At 38.4% G+C, this 18,618-nt stretch overlaps 1 protein-coding gene across 22 annotated transcripts in view; it reads right to left on the bottom strand.

The window, feature by feature from the left end:
• SYNE1 (spectrin repeat containing nuclear envelope protein 1) overlaps nucleotides 1-18,618 on the bottom strand; it is a 457,069-nt gene that overhangs the window by 136,027 nt on the left and 302,424 nt on the right. For 21 of the 22 annotated variants that reach the window (XR_004352467.1, XR_004352466.1, XR_004352464.1 and 18 more), the window contains 4 exons: nucleotides 16,874-17,047; nucleotides 14,097-14,288; nucleotides 5,741-5,872; nucleotides 4,682-4,791 (listed from right to left, as the gene is read on the bottom strand). Coding sequence is in view for 16 of the 22 variants with exons in the window: in XM_032650736.1 (XP_032506627.1) it covers nucleotides 4,682-4,791; nucleotides 5,741-5,872; nucleotides 14,097-14,288; nucleotides 16,874-17,047 (608 nt within the window). In the remaining 6 variants the exon portion in view is untranslated. Of the gene's footprint in view, nucleotides 1-4,681; nucleotides 4,792-5,740; nucleotides 5,873-14,096; nucleotides 14,289-16,873; nucleotides 17,048-18,618 lie in introns of those variants that run through there. The other variant, XM_032650740.1, reaches the window with a different exon arrangement.

The raw sequence follows: 18,618 nt of genomic DNA, 5'->3' as shown, positions 1-18,618 counted from the left end.
TAGACGATAAGACTTGTATCCTTTGACAAGCAGCCCACAAACGAATTCAAAAGCCCTAAAAATGCTGCCTCGTCTGTTGAGAGTTTTCACCCTGAGTCCAAGGAAAATACTACAGAACAGGTTTCAGGACATGCAATAGGAGTACAGAATGTGGAAGGGTCATCCTTAAAGAGGGGCATAAGGTAGCATCTGAGACTATGGTTCTGGGGGTGAGACAGATCTGGGTTCCCTGTTCCAGCACGTTAGATTTGTGACTTTGAGTAAGTCACTTCACTTCTCAGAGCCTCAATTTCCTCATCTTTATTTTTTTATCCTTTTGGCTGTGCCGTGCGGCACGTGGGATCTTAGTTCACTGACCAGGGATCGAACCCCGGCCCCCTGCACTGGAAGCGTGGAGTCTTAACCATTGGATCGCCAGGGGAGTCCAATCTTCTCATCTTTAAAATGAAGATAGTACCTATCTTGCAGAAGTATGAGAATTAAATTTAGAGAAGATATACATAATGCCTATGACCCTATCTGGTCAAAAACAGCCACTCAGTCAACGGGGCCTAATGATAATGGTAATGGCAATGATAAGAATCTGGGGGACCCAAGTTCCAATAGGTCCTAGTTTGTCAGGGGTTTTGAAGTCCTAACTAGAACCATGTCAGCCGAAAGCCATACTAGATAGCCATTACTATTACTTTGATGGAAACTTTTGTTCAAGTGAAGAAAAAAAAAATAACCAGTGCATTGGCAGAATAATACTATATACTACCCCAAAGTCAATTCTTTTCAGAATAAGCATTCAATACAATAGCTTCTTTAGGTAGGTCTGTTGAAGTAAACCTTAAAAAATTATCTATAAGGCTATGACGTAGCACTCCTACTTCTAGGATATAACAGAATCTTTCTTACCTGCACACTTAAAGACATGTAAGAGGTTAAGTTCAACAATGCTAGTAATAGCAAAAAACAAACAAACAAAAATGGCAACAATATAAAGGCCCATCAATAAGAAAATGGGTAAGTTGTTATTGTTACAAGTTAAAATACTGTTAAGCAGTTAAAATGAAGAAACTAGATCTATATGTATCAACATGGATTGATCTAAAAAAGTAATGCTGAGTGAAAAAATATCAAAATAAAATTGATACCTCTAATTTTGTTTGTTATATTAGTCTCTGGATTTTTCTGCCTTTTTTTTTTTTTTTTTTTTTCCTTTGGCCTCATCCCGCGGCTTGTGGGATCTTAGTTCCCTGACCAGGGGTCAAACCTGGGCCCTCGGCAGTGAGAGTACAGAGTCCTAACCACTGGACTGCCAAGGAATTCCCTAAGGATTTTTCTGCTTTTTAAAAAGCATTTTAAATAAAAAACAAGTTTTAAAATTCTTCTGAAATTAAATTTCTTTATTGTGCTGTTTTTTGGGGTGGTGGACTGCAGTGCATCACTTTTAATTCATTTATATTTGCATAACAATTTAGTATAAAACCTGGGGATATTTGGGAATTCCCTGGCGGTCCAGTGGTTAGGACTCCGCTTTCAGTGCAAAGGGTTTGGGTGCAATCCCTGGTCAGGGAGCTAAGATCCCGCAAGCCGTGTGGCCAAAAAAGGAAAAAAAAAAAAAACCTCCTGGGGATGTTTAATATGTATATATTCTTATGTTTAAGCATTGACACGTATATAATGCCACCAGCAAATTAGTCTTAAATAAGAACACAGCCTTTCGTTTCCCATAGAAAATATCCTTCTTTTCCTTTGATATTTATATCAATTAATTTCCAGTTGAGTTTCCTTAGTGATCTTGGAAGGACTCCTCCATCAATTCTCCTGTACGTCACATAGTACTTATTCTTTATTTATTAAATTTGTAGCCATGAAGCAAACCATGCCCATCCCACAGGGATTTTCTGACATAAACCAATTCACACTTGATAGTCTTAGAAAATCAGCTAATATGCTGAAGGCTGAATATATAAAGTTTTTCCCTAGCAACGTTATTCTGTTCTTTTAAAAATATATACATATATTTTTCTTTTGACTTCTGGATAGCGTTTAATTTATGGTTGTTTGTTTGCTTGCTGTATTTACCTAAAGGCTTGAAAGGCATGGCTGATCTGTCATCAACTAGATTTAAAGGAGATTTTTCTAAAGATTTTGTGTAACAATTAAAGAGTTTGTACAAGTATTTGGAGTAAATGTTCTACAGAAAGCCAGTACTGCACTGCAAATTTCTCTTTAAAATATTTTTATATTTGAACGCGCAATTTATAGCTGTTTGTCTTTCATCTGGCTCCTTTCCAAAGCTAAAGGCCAAGGAAAGAAAAGGAAATCATGGCAAGAAAGTTGCAGAATATTCCTACCGCTGCTTTTCGTGACTCTACATACAATGAGGAGGCAATGTGTGGATGGGTTCTTTGCAAAAACAGAGTTTGGCAAAAATATTCAGAAAACTATGAGGGATGAATAAACATCTTAGAAGAACTGGGAACAGAAAAGAAAATGCAAAGTGAAGGCAAGTCTCTACTCAGAGTCGAAACAGCGTTCCTCGCTTTAGATTTATACAGACACATATTCATGGCCTTATCAGCATTTTTAAGCCTGAGGACAACAGAGACTTTTAAAACCCCATTATATTTTAACACAATGTGTACAGTATTAGGGTTATTTTAATGGAATTCCTGACCGTAGATGTTATTCATTCCTATTCTTTTAAATTGATATATATTAGTTGTATCAATATTTTTACTGCTTTTTGTTTTGTTTTTCTTTCCTTGAATATCTTCCTATTTCTTGTATGTATATACATATATAGTCAACACGCATGTCATATGTCAGCAACTTTATGTCAAACTGAATAACCTTAAAAAAAAGGAAAGAAAAATCTCCAAATCTACCCTCGCCAAAGTTACTTTTGATCATCCACATCTACTCTGGTTCTTACTCATACATGTACTATACATTCAATTTTATATCACATTTTTTACTTAGGACCACATATACATTTTCTGATATTGTTACATAATTTTTTGTTATGATTATATAGGCATAAAATTTTTCTTAGGCCTTTTTTTTTTTTTTTTTTTTTTTACTAATAGGCAGTTCTGCCTTTTTAATTATTTGGTATTATAAATAATATTTCAAAAGTCATCTTTATACCATGTATTTCCTCCAAACAAATGTTCAGAAATGAAAACATTGGAGGCCATGGAGTTAAAGCTCTTTGACGCATGATGGTTGTCAAAGGATTCTGCTAAATTTCAACCGTTAGCATTGCATGAACACAGAGGTTTCGCTGAAAGCTTTTTTTTTTAATGTTTTAAAGATACTTCTGCTATATATCCTTTCAGTTGACATTCACAATGTTCACAGCACAGCCCTTCTGTGATGATGGTAGTCAATTATTACTCTAATTCTATTGATAAGCAAACAAAGTCTCAGAGTTGAGTTACTTTTCCATGGTGACAAATACAGAACTGGAATAAAACCCAGACCTGCCTCAAAATACAGGGACACTTCCACTCTTCTTCAGTTTATTTTCCTTCCTACCTTTTAAACCAGAATCTTCAACCTGAAAATTCTCCACTTTCCTTAACTTTTCTTCAACACTTTACTTTCCTGTGTAAAAGACTTTCAGTCTCTACTCCAAACCAGGACTCAAAGCTCAATGACTTTATATACAGAGACTGTAGAAACAGATCATCAAGAAAACTCAAGATACTTAGCAGGCACATACATTTGTTTTTCAGAATGATATTAGGGGAAGATTAGCTCTGGTAGGGAAAATGTTTTGCAGTTAGATATAATTATTCAGTTAGAAACATCATGAATGTAATTTTATAATGCATGTCTTATTTGATTTTAAAAATGAACTTAGCATCTTCTATAGACAGAAATGCTAAGCGTAGTGGAAAGAGGGTAAGCAAGTTAGCCATTATAATTACTAGCTATACTAGCTGCACAACCAAATGTTCAAAATGCAAGTAAATGTAACATCATAAAGTGAAAACAAAATGATTAAATTTCTACAGATGTTCAAAATAAAATTTTGAGTGAGATGTTTCCATTTCTTCAAGTGTTAGGAAAACAGCGACAAGAAGAGAACGGTAAGCTGTCATCAGAGAAATGTAAATCAAAACCACAATTAGGTATCACCTCACACCTGTCAGAATGGCCATCATCAAAAAGACCACAAATAACAAATGTTGGCAAGGGTGTGAAGCAAAGGGAACTGTTGTACACTGTTGGTGGGAATGTAAATTGGCGCAGTCACTGTGGAAAACAGTATGGAGGTTCCTCAAAAAACTAAAAATAAAACTGTCATAAGTTCCGGCAATTCCACTCCTGGGTATATATTTGAAGAAAATAAAAACTCTAATTCGAAAAGATGCATGCACCCCAATGTTCATGGCAGCATTATTCACAGTAGCCAAGATATGGAAGCAACCTAAGTGTCCATCAACGGATGAATGGATAAAGAAGATGTGGTACATATATACAATGGAATATTACTCAGCCATAAAAAAGAATGAAAATTTTTCCACTTGCAACAACCTGGATAGACTTGGAGGGTATTATGCTTAGTGAAATAAGTCAGACAGAGAAAGACAAATACTGTATGATATCACTTAAACACAGAATCTAAAAAAATAAAACAAACTAGTGAATTAAAACAAAAAAAAGAACGAAAGAAACCTACCCAACACCACCAGAGGCCTCTGCAGCTGAGTGCTGGGTTAGAATTTCCTCTCCAAGACTGGCTACTGACTGGAGGAGGCTCTTCTGCTCTGCTAATTCCTGTTCCAACTCCTGCTCAAGGAAAAGGACAAATAAAAACATCTTTGTTACTTTATGATTACTGTCTACAATCACAGCTCTATGTCTAGAAAATTCTCAGAGAACTTTGGTAGTAAGTTTTTAAGTTTGCACATTACACAAAAGGTGTGGTTTAGGTAACTGTTCAGACATGTCTCCAAGTCTTCTGTAGCTTTCTTTGGCTTTGATAAAAGATAATCTCTGAATAATCTTGAGAAAAAAAAAAAAAAATCAATGAGAAAAGAAACTTTTGCTGCGCAATGGTGCCCCCAAGTGGTACAAAATGCACTTTCACTCTTCAAAAATCGATACTGCCTTGTTCTAACTGAAAGAGATCCTTGAGAGCAACAGCTCTCTTCAATTTCCCATTCACTTGATAAATTGGATCATCAATGGACTCAGTTTTACTTTTTCATTATTTATAATAAATGTCTCTACTCTTTGATAAAATATTTTAATATGCCCTCTCCATAAAGTTAAGATATCAATGAGCAATCCTTCTCAGTCATCAATGCTCATTTGTTTCACCTGGCAGTAACTTGCAATCCTATTTTGTGATGGTATCTACTTGAGAGTTGAAAGCAAATTTCATTTCTTTTAAAAACATGTAACTCAGACATTTACCAATTCTCAGAGGCCTTTCTGAGGTTTTTACTATTTATAATAGAGGCAAGACTAGAAATAGAGGGCAGATTATAATTGAGTTACACTGTTTTAAAACTAAGCACAAGCTTTTCTTTGAGAACCGACTTTAAAATGACCAGTCATTCCAGTGGTCACAAGTAAGTACATGGAAAGGAAACAGCCAGGTCCTGCTTCTGTCCAAAGAGAAGATAAAGGGGCATTCTATCTTTAGTACAGAAGGAACTTGTCCTTCTAAAACATTTCTCTCAAGGTGTTTGTCTGGTCTATCTGCAGGCGAGAAGGTCAGGAAGTGTGTTACTTTTTGTTGCTGGAGGCTGCTCTGTCGCTGTTGGGTCCACGCAGTCCGAGCTTGAGCCAGCCATTCCTGAACGCCGGGGCTCTGAGTGGCAGCCAGGTCAGCATCGCTCTCCTCCTTCTCCTGGGCTGTCCCCTGCATTAAAGGAGGCAGAAATCAAGAGTCATACTACCCACTGGAAGACCTTAACCAAAACAGAGTGACGGCTCCTTTTTAGCGTGGTCTGAATAATGATACCAAAGTGGCTCCATTTGGACATGAGACCACATTAAAAAAAAATGGTAACACAAAACCCACCGAATTTATGGCATTTGCAGGAGGGAGATGATTATACTCAGAAACACCTGAGGGGAAAAAACTGTCCTTTAGAGGCTAGGATTTTTAGCTGACTGATGTGGTCACCACATATCACTCTGGAATTTTTTCCATGAGAATATAACTCTAGATCTTATTTCCTTGACTGTCACCACCAGGACTAGACTCCACTGCCATCTGTTGCCACTCTGGCTTTGACAAAGTATGACTAAAGGAGAAAGCCAATGTAATTACTTATTACCCAGGCAGGAGTTCATTCTTCCTGCTAGACTGTCCTGACGGAATTTAACAGGCCCTAAAATACGGTGTATCAGAATGGAACTAGTTCTGAATGAGTGTCTTTCTACTCCCATATATTTATACGTCAAAGGATAAATTACACCATTTTGGTATGACTCATTTACTAAATACGGATCAGTACCCACTGTGTGTCACGCACTGTTTTGGGCATTGGGTGGTATTCAGCCCAGAAGCCAGACAAGGGCCCTGCTGGGGAGACAGACAATAAACAAACAAGATACACTGGGATGGTGATAAGAGCTACAAAGAATGTGAAATGTGAAACTAGATAATGGGATGGAAAGTGAAGGGCAAGGGTTTCTTAGGCTGGGGAGGAAGGCGTCTGCAGAGCTGACAACGTGTGTGGAGTGCTGGCAAAGATTGGGGGAGGGGCCTCCAGGCCTAGGGAACTGCTGGAGCAAAGGCCGTAGGGGAAAGAAACTTAGCATCTCAGAGACAGAGACAGGGCAAGCATGGCTGGAGCAAGGGGAGGGGCCGGGGGCAGGCGCAAAGAAAGGGAACATTCTTTAGGGTGCTTCCATAGAGGAGTCGTCCTGCGGAGACGCTGCTCCCCCAGCCTCTGGCTCCTCTCTGCCGACTCTGACCACGGAATGGGGTACAGCCACCCCAGCTCAGCCCACCTGACTGCCCACAAAGACCCTTCTCTTCCTCTTATTTTCAGAATTGTACACTAACTCTTACAGAGAAATAGGTGGGGGCTGTTCCCCCTCTGTCTTACCCAATAGAATCTCATAATTAAACTGTAAAATGTTCCAGATCGTCAACCTGTCAACATCTGTATCCGTGCTTGAAGTGCAGTGAAGCAAACAGTGAAACCTACAGGTACTGTTTCTATTTCATCCTTTCCAGATTCTGAGCCACCTTAGCTCACAGGTACTTGCTTTCCTTTAAGATGACCCAGCTCCCCAGTAAAAGAAGGTGGTTTAGGTAGAACAACTGGTGTGCCACTGGCCTAAAACATGTTATTTGCATTTCGCAGGACCTTCAGGTGACTAGTGACACCCAGGTCAGTACGTTCCCCGCCCTCCCAGGAGTGCCTCTTCCAGAGAAGCAGCGATCTTCCTGAAGGTGGGAGGTTTGGGGTGGTCCGGCATTCCTCCAGGACTGAAGGCCACACATTTCTGCATAAAGCAGTCTCCCCCATCTGAGAACGCTGCATCTACCCAGATCCTGGCTTTTCCAGGCAAGGAGGAAACAGCAGGTCAAAACGGACCTGTAGAGAATGACCCCAAAGAAGTCAGTGTAACAGGTTGAAAGCTGTCCCTAGTCAAAGCCCCAGTGACAAAACAGTGGCCATGGTCCTGACCTGCGAACTCTCTTTTGTGGGCTCCAGCCACTTCCTCTCTGCTTTGCCCTTCGGTAAAGGTTTGTTTTCAGAGCCCAGCCTGAAGACTCCCGTGGCAACTCCTCAGGGCCCCAGCTCACCCTTCTCTGCAGGTAACTATAGTCTGACTGAGAGCTCTGATTTCAAATTCCTCACACTGGGGAAAAATGCCAATTGTACTTGGAAAAACAGCAGTTGAAATCTTAGGTCTTAAGGACAACTTAACCACTTTTACACGCACGGACACATTTCAGATTCTAAGACAAAATCTAAGAAGGGGACTCATATTTGATTAATTGAATCCACAGCTTTAGAAAAAAGGAAATTATGCAGCATCAAAAACAGATGCCTAGTATGCATTTTCTCTGTGGTGAGGTTTGGTTTTTCAGTTAGCCAGTTTTTCTCTGGCTGATTTCATCATTTTGAAACATCAGTCTTCGACCACAGGAAGCAAAAAATGATTAAGAATTGGTTCAAATTCCTTTTCCTTTCCCCTTGGGATACGAAGGCATTGACAGAAGGAATAAAATAATGGTAATTACAGTATCTGAGGTCTGATAACAGTTTTCTGACCTATCTAGGGAATAGGAAATAAGGTGGATTACATAGCCCCACCCAGGTGGGACCCAGAGGGATCCCGCCTCGGTGGGGCTACGTGAGCTGTTTATTTTGGAAATACTAGAAGAGTAACCATTTTTGCCAGGAACATTCCTTGGAACATTAGCGAGGATTGGAGAATGCTTAACATTAAATAAAACACTTGTTTATAAAGCATTTCATTATTTATATAGGGTGAACTCTGCTCCTTAGATGAATGATAATGTGTGAAAATGATTTAAACTTATTACAAAGAAAGACATCATGTAACTCGAGAGATGTTATTATATGCCTGTGTCATATAGAGAAGGAAACCATTTTGGGGTGGGGTGGGGAGAACTAACTGGATTATTCACTGATATGCCTAGAAGTCCAATTAGTTAAAAAGAATGGCCATAAGACATATGACCATTTTACAGGTAACTAGCACTGAGGAATTATGTGCGTATGGTCACACATGATTTAGGAAGGTATTCCAGCTCTCCTGAATTATGGAAGTTTTTTTCTCCCCCAGTTAACATTAGTTAATTTTAGATCAGCTCCGAATTCTTTACACCGGGGCAAATGATCCTTTTCCTGGCAATAATAATGTAAACAGGACTCTCTATTCCTGCAGTTGGAAAAATAATCTCCTCAACAGCTCTGATTGTATTTAGAAAATCAATATTTTATATCCTGGGAACTCATGAGACGAAAAGATGATGGTATTTATAGATACTTTAGTCAATGTGAAGAATCCCTGCGGCCAGGATCTGCTGGGTGTGGGCACCAGCCCTACCAGTCTCAGGCCAGGCCTTGGAGCATGTCAGGAGTTTTTCCTCCCAAAGAATGCGGTCTGCAAACGGTTGCTGTTATTATTATACTGAGACTGGAGCACTTCCTGTAAGCGCTACTTGCATGAAAATCCTCAGGATTTTTTAAAAAAGTTAAACACTACTATGATTCCTATTTTACAGATCAGAAAACATCAGTGAGACAAATTTGGGGAAGTTCAAGAATCTTGCCCCAGAGTCACCTACTCAGTAACTGGTGGCGCCAGCGGGGGAGACTTCAGAGCAGCAGTTCTAAAGTGACGGCTCGAGAACCAAGCGTGGCTTCTGGACAGGTTTGTTTGGCACACAAATTATTTTAAAATTTTAGAATAAAATGTCAACCTTTTAAAACTGGAAAATTTTAGACATAAATATGCTTTCTCTGGAAGATCTAGCAATGCTGCCTGTAAATTCTGGAGCTGAGTAACAACTGCTTCTTTGACAGGCGACCAGCTTGCCGAGGTCCTGACTGGGTCAGCTTCACTCATTTATATTCCCTTCCCAGGCCCTGAGGCCTTGCAACTGTGCCGGCACCCTTCCTCTCTTTAACCTCTTAGACGTGCCTGTGTATTAGGCTGGCCCTTCCCTTCCTACCTGCCTCTAGGCATAGGACACAACTGGAGATTGATAAATGATAACTATCCCAGACATGAAACCTTGAAGTCCTTCCCTTTGTTTTGGTTTCTTAAAGTTCATTCACACACCAACAATGGGGGAAAAATGAGGGGAAAAAAAAACCATTACGTGTTAGATTGACAATATCTTATAAAACTAAGTGAACTGTGGTATACTCTCCCAGTTAGAAAATCCTTCTAGTTTTGTTTCAACTTTAATACTTTTAACATTTTACTTTTTGCTTTAATTCATAAAGTCAGACTGTGGGTGCATTTTAAAGTATGTGAATTTAACGTGAAAAGTTGCATTTTGTCTTTATTGGCATTTATTTATCTAACAGTGAGTTCAAGTATTTTTTCATATGTTCATTGGCCATTTGTATTTCTTTTCCTTTGAATCACCTCTTCGTATTTTTTGTCTATATTTCTATTAGGTGACCTTTTCTTAGTTTTTTATTGATTTACAATAAGATTTCTGGAAATTAAGGGAATTAATTCCTGGTCATGTGAATTGCATAGTTTCTTCCATATTTGTCCATGTCATTTAATTTGGTTAATATTTTCTTGGTCATACAGAACTTTCTCACTTCTATGTAGTAATTTTAAAGAAACTAAAATTCTGGGTTTGGGGAACACTGGCAGAGGTCCTTCCGATCCCAAGATTTTTTTTTTTAAATACCCATACATCCAGAACGTTTTAGATTTAGTTTTTACATTAAATCTTTGATCTACCTGTAATGCACTTTTTTCTGTAAAGAGTGGAATAGGGAATCTAGTTTATCATATTTCAAGTGGTTTGCCTATTACTTTATTTATTCATTTTAATTTAACTTATTTATTTATTTATTTTTGGCTGTGTTGGGTCTTCGTTGATGCATGCGGGCTTTCTCTAGTTGTGGCGAGCAGGGGCTACTCTTCATTGTGGTGTGCGGGCTTCTCACTGCAGTGGCTTCTCTTGTTGCGGAGCACGGGCTCTAGGTACACGGGCTTCATTAGTTGCAGCGCACGGGCTTAACTGCTCTGCGGCATGTGGGATCTTCCCAGGCCAGGGCTTGAACCCGTGTCCCGTGCATTGGCAGGTGGTTTCTTAAACACTGCACCACCAGGGAAGTCCCTTATTACTTTATTATTATTTACACAGTGAATCGTATTTTAAACAGTGACTTGAAATGCCACCTTAAACATTTGTCTAATGCCCTTGTATACTGGGATCTCTTTTGGGAATATTTATTCTAATTTTTTGTTCATCCATTTATTGTGCCAATACTAATTATTGTAATATTGTATTTTAATATATGAGAATATTTAACCCCTCATAACTCATTACTGTCAGAATTTTACAGTTTTTTTCAGGTTTATTTTATTCCAGGTAAACCTGGTATCATTTTGTCACATTTCAAATATACACAGTTAGTGTTTTGGTTGTGAATAACTTAAATTTATGTTTTAGTAGAGGAAAATTTAACATCTTTAAGGTACTGTATTCCTATCTAAAAATAAAGTTTCTCTCTATTTTTTCAGGTATTTTTGGTATCACTCGGGTTTTAAAATGTCGAGATTTCAAATACTTTATATTTTGTTCATGTTATAGATGGAAAATTATTGTATATTATTTCGCTTTTTATTTATACAGGAAAGTTACAGATTCTCTATTTCACCTTTTTAATAAGCCAGTCTTCTTACTAAATTCTTCCATTGCTTCTAATAGTTTTCTGTTGACTAGGCTTGATGTTCCAGATCATATAATCATATGATTAGCAAAGAACTGAAAATACGTAGTTTAGTCCAAAACAATTTATGACACTGAGAAAGCAGAAGCAATTGCAGTGAATGTTCATTAAGCTCCCACTATATTATTTGTGCCATATCCCCTGCCAGCATCTGTACTCAAATACAGATGTTTCCCTCCCTCCTGATACTGGTTCCAAGACCACTCCCTCCCCTTTGATCCCATCTTCTCCCTTCTAACAAGAAGACTGTTGTGGCAATCTCACTTCTTTCTCATCCATTTTTCCTCTGCTGAGTTGTTTCCATCTCCCTGTAAACATGTCATTATTCTTTGATCTTAAAATGGAACAAATTTCTCCTAACTTACTTCTTATAGTTTATTCCATTCCTCTGTTCCTCTTTATAGTGAAACTCCTGAGTTTCCTGCACGCTTCCTCTCCAACTGCCTTCTCACTTTCATTTCAGTGGGTTTTTTGCCTCCACTATTTCACTGAAAAGCTGTGGTTGGGGTCATAGAAGACCTGCACGTTGCTAAATCCAGTGGTCAGTTCTCAGTCCTCATTTTAACTCACTTACCCTCAAGGGTCTCCCAGGAACCCAAATCTCACTTTTCTTCCCACCTCACTGGTGTTTCCTTTTTACTCTTTTTGGTGGGCTCCTCCACATTTTCCAAACTTTTCACACTGGAGCATCCCAGCACTTGGTGCTCTTTATCTCTCCTCACACCCTTGGTGAACTCATGGAGTCTAAAGCCTTTGAGGACCATCTAGAGGCTGATGATTCGGTCTAGGTCTGTCTCTTGAATTCTAACCACTGCTTAACGTTGAGTACGCATCTCAAACCTAACCTATCCCTAAGGAAACCATTGACCTAACTAGCCCTCCTTCCCCCAGTTCTGTTCCTCAGAGTTTTCACTTTCCCAATTATCCACAATCTAATAAGTCCTCATCACTTCTAACCTCCTAACTGGTCTCTCAGCTTCCACCCTGGTCCCCTACAGCAGTTATAATTTGATCTTGTCACTCCTTTGTCCCTCAACACTCCAATGGCTTCTCAATTCCCCCAGCATAAAAAGCCAAAGCCCATACGATGCCTACAAGGTCCTCTGCACCCTGGGCCCCTGTTACCTGTCTGACGTCTCTCGCCTTGTTCACTCCACTCCAGCCGTTGGGCTTACTGAACAGACCAGGTAGGAGCCCACCTGGGAGCCTTTGCCCTTGCCTCCCTCTGAGTCTGGAACTCTATCCTTCCATGTCCACATGGCTCACTCCTTCAAACGTAACCTGAGGAAGGCTTCCTTGGCCACCCTGTTTAGAACCGCAAATCCGCCCAGCCTTGCCTTTATCTACCTGCCTTATGGGTATTTCACCCATAGCTCTTATCATCTTCTAACTTAGCATATAATAATGCACCTTAATTTTATATGACTATCTGTCTCTCCCAAACATAATCCATTGAAGATGGAATATATAGATATACAGATACAGATAGATGTTGCCCATGCTCTTTCACTCTATCACATAGAATAGTAGTTTCTCAATAAACTTTTGCTTAATTTTTTTTTTTTTTTTTTAATTTTGGCTGGACAGCACGGCTCAAAAGATCTTAGTTTCCTGACCAGGGGTTGAACCCAGGCACTCAACAGTGAAAGCACAGAGTCCTAACTACTGGACCACCAGAGAATACCCGCACAGTTGCTTAATTTTTGTGTAAGATAATAATAATTCTAATTTGTATAGATTAAAAAAGAACAAAAACAAAATATTAGACAATAATAGTATGCAAGGTGCATGGGAAGAAATCTGAGTGAATGTGTTCTAAGTTTCTTGTATAGAGCTGGAAGCAGATTAAGGTATTAACTTAGAATTTATTAGGTATGCATGATTAAAAAGTAGAGAAAAAAACAAAGAAAAGCATTCAACCACTTATAAACAAAGGCTGAAAAGGAGAAAGAAGAATAGAAAGAACAGGACAAAAACAGAAAACAAAAAATAAGAATAAAAGTTCAAACATATCAATAATCACAATACATTTAAATGGACTAAACCTGCCCTTCAAAAGTCAGAGGTTTTCTGACTACATATGTTTAAAACCAACAAAATATAACTAAATGTTCTTTATAAGAAACAAATTTAAAATATAAGGACCCAGAAAGGGTGAAATCAAAGGAAAATTAAAAGACATACGAGGCAAATATTACCCCAAAATAGCTCTAGTCATCTAAAACAAAAATCACTATTAGGGAACGTTAAGGTCATCACACGATAGTAAAAAGGTTCAGTTCACCTGGAATATACAACAAGTCTGAAGTTGTGGGCACTAAATAAAGAGTCTATCTGAAAAGTAGAATATAGGAGAAATAAAGGAGAAATATAAGAGTGTCATAGGATATCTTCATCCATGACCTATGTTTAAATATTTTTTAAAATGATGTACTTGATAGATTTTGGTAATTATTTTCATTTTCTTTTCTTTTCCTATGCTGCAATTTTCAGGGGTCTGCATTCAAATAATTCTTACAAAACCTATTTGAAAACCTATTCCAGACTGTGCAAAGCAGGTATGTACATAAGTACGCATCATTCCCCAGCGGTCCCCTTTACGTGTCGCGTGCTCAGAGGCCAGACCAGCCACATGCAGAGATGCAGCGTCCATGGCTGCAGCCTCACCTGGATGTGCAGCTGCTTGTCGTGCAGCGCTCTCTGCAGCTCCAGGAGGCTCTCCTTGAGGGTTCTCAGCTTCACCGACAGCTGCTCCGCCTCGTCCTTTGTGTGAGCCTTGCCCTCCAGCAGCAGGTTTTCATTGTGGACTGAGAGCTCCGATAAGGCCATCACCTTCTGTTCTATTTCCACCAGCATGTTCTGGAACAACAGAAATAAGGCTGAAATTCACAAACCCTGCCAGTCTCTGCAAAGACCGTGTCTCACAGCGAAACCCAACACTTTACTAGTCTTTCACCAAAAGATCATGCCTCCAGGTTTGTTTGTTTTTTTTAACCTAGTTTTCTTAACAACCTTCAAGAATGGTACGTAGATTCTAAAACTTCTTTGAGCTTCCTAATTTTTCTCTTAAGATTAGATATTACATAATGAAAAACATATGGAAAGCACATTTTATATAGCCAACAGATAAGTAGAAAAGACCATTCCTTAGTGTTATCCCATTATTATCATTATTTTACTATTTTAGTGTTAGACTGTTATGCTTGTGACTAATAATAGTAAAGACATCACATGATGAGCCCTTTTCGTGTCAATTTAAAGAGGACTCTCTCTTTGAAAACATTTTTCTTTGGGTTGACTTTTTTCCCAGATTGATGCTTTTTTTACTTGATTTTTATTATTTTTGTCTTTTATATAACATATTTTTAACCTCACATTTCTGAAAGTTTTCCTAAGAATTTTACTTTCACTTTCTGTGGCAACTCTCTAGTGCTGCAAGGTTTTCTTCTTCTAAAATGGAGGCTAAATCCAGAAAAGAAGCAAAAATAGTCTCCCCTCTTCCAAAGTACGATTTAAAACAAAAACCAAAAAAGAAAAATAACTAAAATAATCAGGCAAAACAAATAACCATATTAAAACTGTTCTGTTTTTATATTCCTTAACTCTGAACTCTTTGAAATGCACTTTGTAATTTATACTCAATTATACATTAATAAGAAAAGGTATTTTATTTCCATGTACAAAATCAGAATTACTACCATCAACTTCTAGGACTGAAAGTATGATCCTAAAGCCTAGAACTAAGTGGGAAAGTGAAATATTTCATGAAGTGGGGCTTAAAGGACGATTTCCTGAGGATTATGTTTGTGGAGCTAATATCATTCTGTGCAGGACTGTCTTCTCCATTAGGCACAGCTGACACAGTGCCGAGAGCCCATAACACTTCTGGGGACACAAGAAAATGTCTTAATTTTAGGTTCTTTTAAAATCAGAAGAAAAAAATGAAGATAATAACAATTAATATATAATGATACCACCCCAGGTTATATTAGTCTCTGTACCAAAGCAATTGTAAAATCAAATATAATTTTTAGTATTTTTACAGAGGAAGAGGCCCATGGAAGCAAAGTACCTAGGGCCCCAAAAGTCATAATGGGGCCCTAATTCCACGTGATAGCCACACTTATAATTATACAACTGGCTTAAAGGCTTGAATCAATTGACTGAGGAACTGTTGTGTACCTGTGTGATTCCACATGCTTTGAGTTTTAAAAAATACCATTTCAATACTTTGGAAAAGTCCTGAAATATATTATCTCAACCATGGACTTCATGCATAACTATAAAAATAGACACATCCAAAAGGGAGAGATGGGAGTAATGATGAAACATAATTTTGAAACGCTAGTGCATGGGTAATTTCGAGTGCTAGAAGGGAATGCTAAAAATACATGTCTCTTCAGAAAAGGAACCTCAGAAAAGATGATAGAGTAGAAAACACTTGCACATGGCTCTCTACTCTCCACCATCAAGGCAGAGATGCTTCGAATACACATAAATAAGTTGTCCAGAGAATTTAAAAATCCAAATTATAATAATATGACAAAAAAAATCTCAAATCATAAAAGGGATGACCAGAATGACATATGAGGTATTAAGAAAAGAAGTGGCATTCATAATTAATGGCTTGTGCGTATTTCCTCCGATTCCAAATGGGAGAAATATGAAGTTGTGCATACGGATATTTAACCTTGCAGATCAGGCTGGGTTCTCTAGAGACTTGCTAGTTAGTTAAATGAAAGCACTTTTAAAACGTACTTCACCCATGTGTAAAGTCTACTATGCTGATAATCTTTGAAATTCTATGATTGGTACACGGGAGTTTATCATCTATTCTCTATGCTTATATGTGTGCTTGAAAGTTTCCATAATAAAGAGGCAAGAAAACAATCTTACAATAAAAACCTTGATGCCATTACCCCTTACCTTAATTTCTAGAGACCTCACATCGAGGAACAAAATTCTCTCCTCCAGAAGACAACCTTCCCGTGTTCAATCTGTCTGCCTATAACTGACAATTTTGCCAAGTTTTCCACATAATATTTCTGAATTAGAACCAAAATTGCAACAGACAGCTCCTGTTGTGTTTATCCACAGTCCGAGTCACTGATACTAATTCTTCTCGTCGGGTACTTACATTCCTCGTTAGCCACCCACATAGATACCATAAGTGTTTTGGCATCTATAGTCTTTAAGAATGGTCCTTCAGGAAGCTGAAAATGTTCTAAAGAGTAGATACTCTTGGTAAAATTTTTCAAAAGATTAAGTCCAAGCCTGGATTTCATTTAAGCTTTAATAAGGTATTGTTTTTCTACTCTCTAAATGTATAAAGTATACGGGTTGTGAAATATCATACAACCATACCAAGCTTTGTTACCATTATGTTTTTTGTAGTTAAAAAATGTGCCTTGTGTTGGCATATTCCCTCAAGAACATTTTTGTACCTGGCAGTCCACCAGCTGGGCCTCCATGTCCATGGGCTCCTTGGGTGACCCCAGTGCAACGTCCAGAGTGGCCTTAGTGCTAGAGAGCCAGTGGTCCAGCTCATCGGCTTCACAGCGATACCTCTGCAGGGCCTGCTCCTGTCTCTGTTCCTCCAGCTGATCATTTAACTTCTCCTAATGAATTAAGCAGAATGGAACCTAAATCACTCTAAGGTAAAATCATCAGGATTCAACACAGTACAGCAACGGTTCTCAGGCCTGAGTGCACATCAGAATCACCTGTGAAACTTAAAAAAAAAATGAAACAACCCACGTTTAGGCCACGTCACAGACTAGTAAGTGAGAATTTGGGAAGGTGAGCCTCAAGATTAGTATTTTATAAAAACTCCTACAATGATTCTTTTTTTTAAAATTAATTAATTAATTTATATTTTTGGCTGCACTGGGTCCACGTTGCTGCACCTGGGCTTTCTCTAGTTGCAGCGAGCGGGGGCTACTCTTCGTTGTGGCTCACGGGCTTCTCATTGCGGTGGCTTCTCTTTGTTGTGGAGCACGGGCTCTAGGCACACAGGCTTCAGTAGTTGTAGCACGCGGGCTCAGTAGTTGTGGTTCGTGGGCTCTAGAGCGCAGGCTCAGTAGTTGTGGCGCATGGGCTTAGTTGCTCCGCGGCACGTGGGATCTTCCGGGACCAGGGCTCGAACCTGCGTCCCCTGCATTGGCAGGCGGATTCTTAACCACTGCGCCACCAGGGAAGTCCCTAAAAACTCCTACAATGATTCTAACGTGTGCCTAGAGTTAAACGTTCTTAAATAATACATCTACAGGACGAGGCAGATAATATGAATGATAGAAACTGGTCAAGGATTAGAACGAAGCAATGGCATAAGACAGTAGGTAACTTGGCTTCAATGTCCGGGAAACTGTAGAGAGTAGTGGGGTCCATGGAAAACTGAAGAACATACCTGGTCCACCTAAAAGGGCAGCACCATGTAGTTTCAGGTAACTGATCCCCTACAGGAAAGGGTGGTCCAGTGTTATTAGTTTCTTGAGCAAAGGCAAAAATTCAAAAATTTTGGTTAGATCTCTGAGGATGTTTTAATGATGGCAAATAATTCATATTTTTAAAAAAATCCAGGCCAATCACTTTATTTCAGAATTCCATGACGGTTTCATAGAGTGACTGGGGACAGTATTAATGAATCAAGAAGTTAATCCTTAAGATACTCTAAGTACTTTACTTTAAAAATTATTTTATTAGTAATCTATTATTATGTTTTTAATTAAAATTTTTATTAAATTGTTTAAAAGAGAGATTAAATAGAGCAGACACGTTGATTTAAAATTTCTCCAAAACCAGAAAATATATGAATACCTAGTCTGACTAACTTTATAACAGGTAAAACTAGAAACAGCCTACATACCCAACAATAGGGGGACGGTTAATTGAATTATGGTATAATCAGCGGCTAAATAAAATAAGTGTATATAATAAATGATTATTTGCCAGAGAAGCTGCTAGACCCTAGAGATACAAGGACACAGACACTTTAAATTCTAGGATCAACAATATGAACATCGTATACGTTTAGGGCCAGGAATGATAAGAGAAAAACAACAACAAAAAAGGAAAATAACTTATTTTTAACACATCTGCTACCGTGACTAAAATTTACCTCTCTATTAAATAATATTAATAAAGTAACATGAGAACCAGAACTGCAGGCATATTTTCATGAATCAGTGTG

This window comes from Phocoena sinus, chromosome 12 (genome assembly GCF_008692025.1).
Source record: "Phocoena sinus isolate mPhoSin1 chromosome 12, mPhoSin1.pri, whole genome shotgun sequence".
In the NCBI taxonomy this organism is placed as follows: Eukaryota; Metazoa; Chordata; class Mammalia; order Artiodactyla; family Phocoenidae; genus Phocoena; species Phocoena sinus.
Note: the sequence above shows the minus strand (reverse complement) of the source record. Positions and strands in the feature narration are given on the sequence as shown.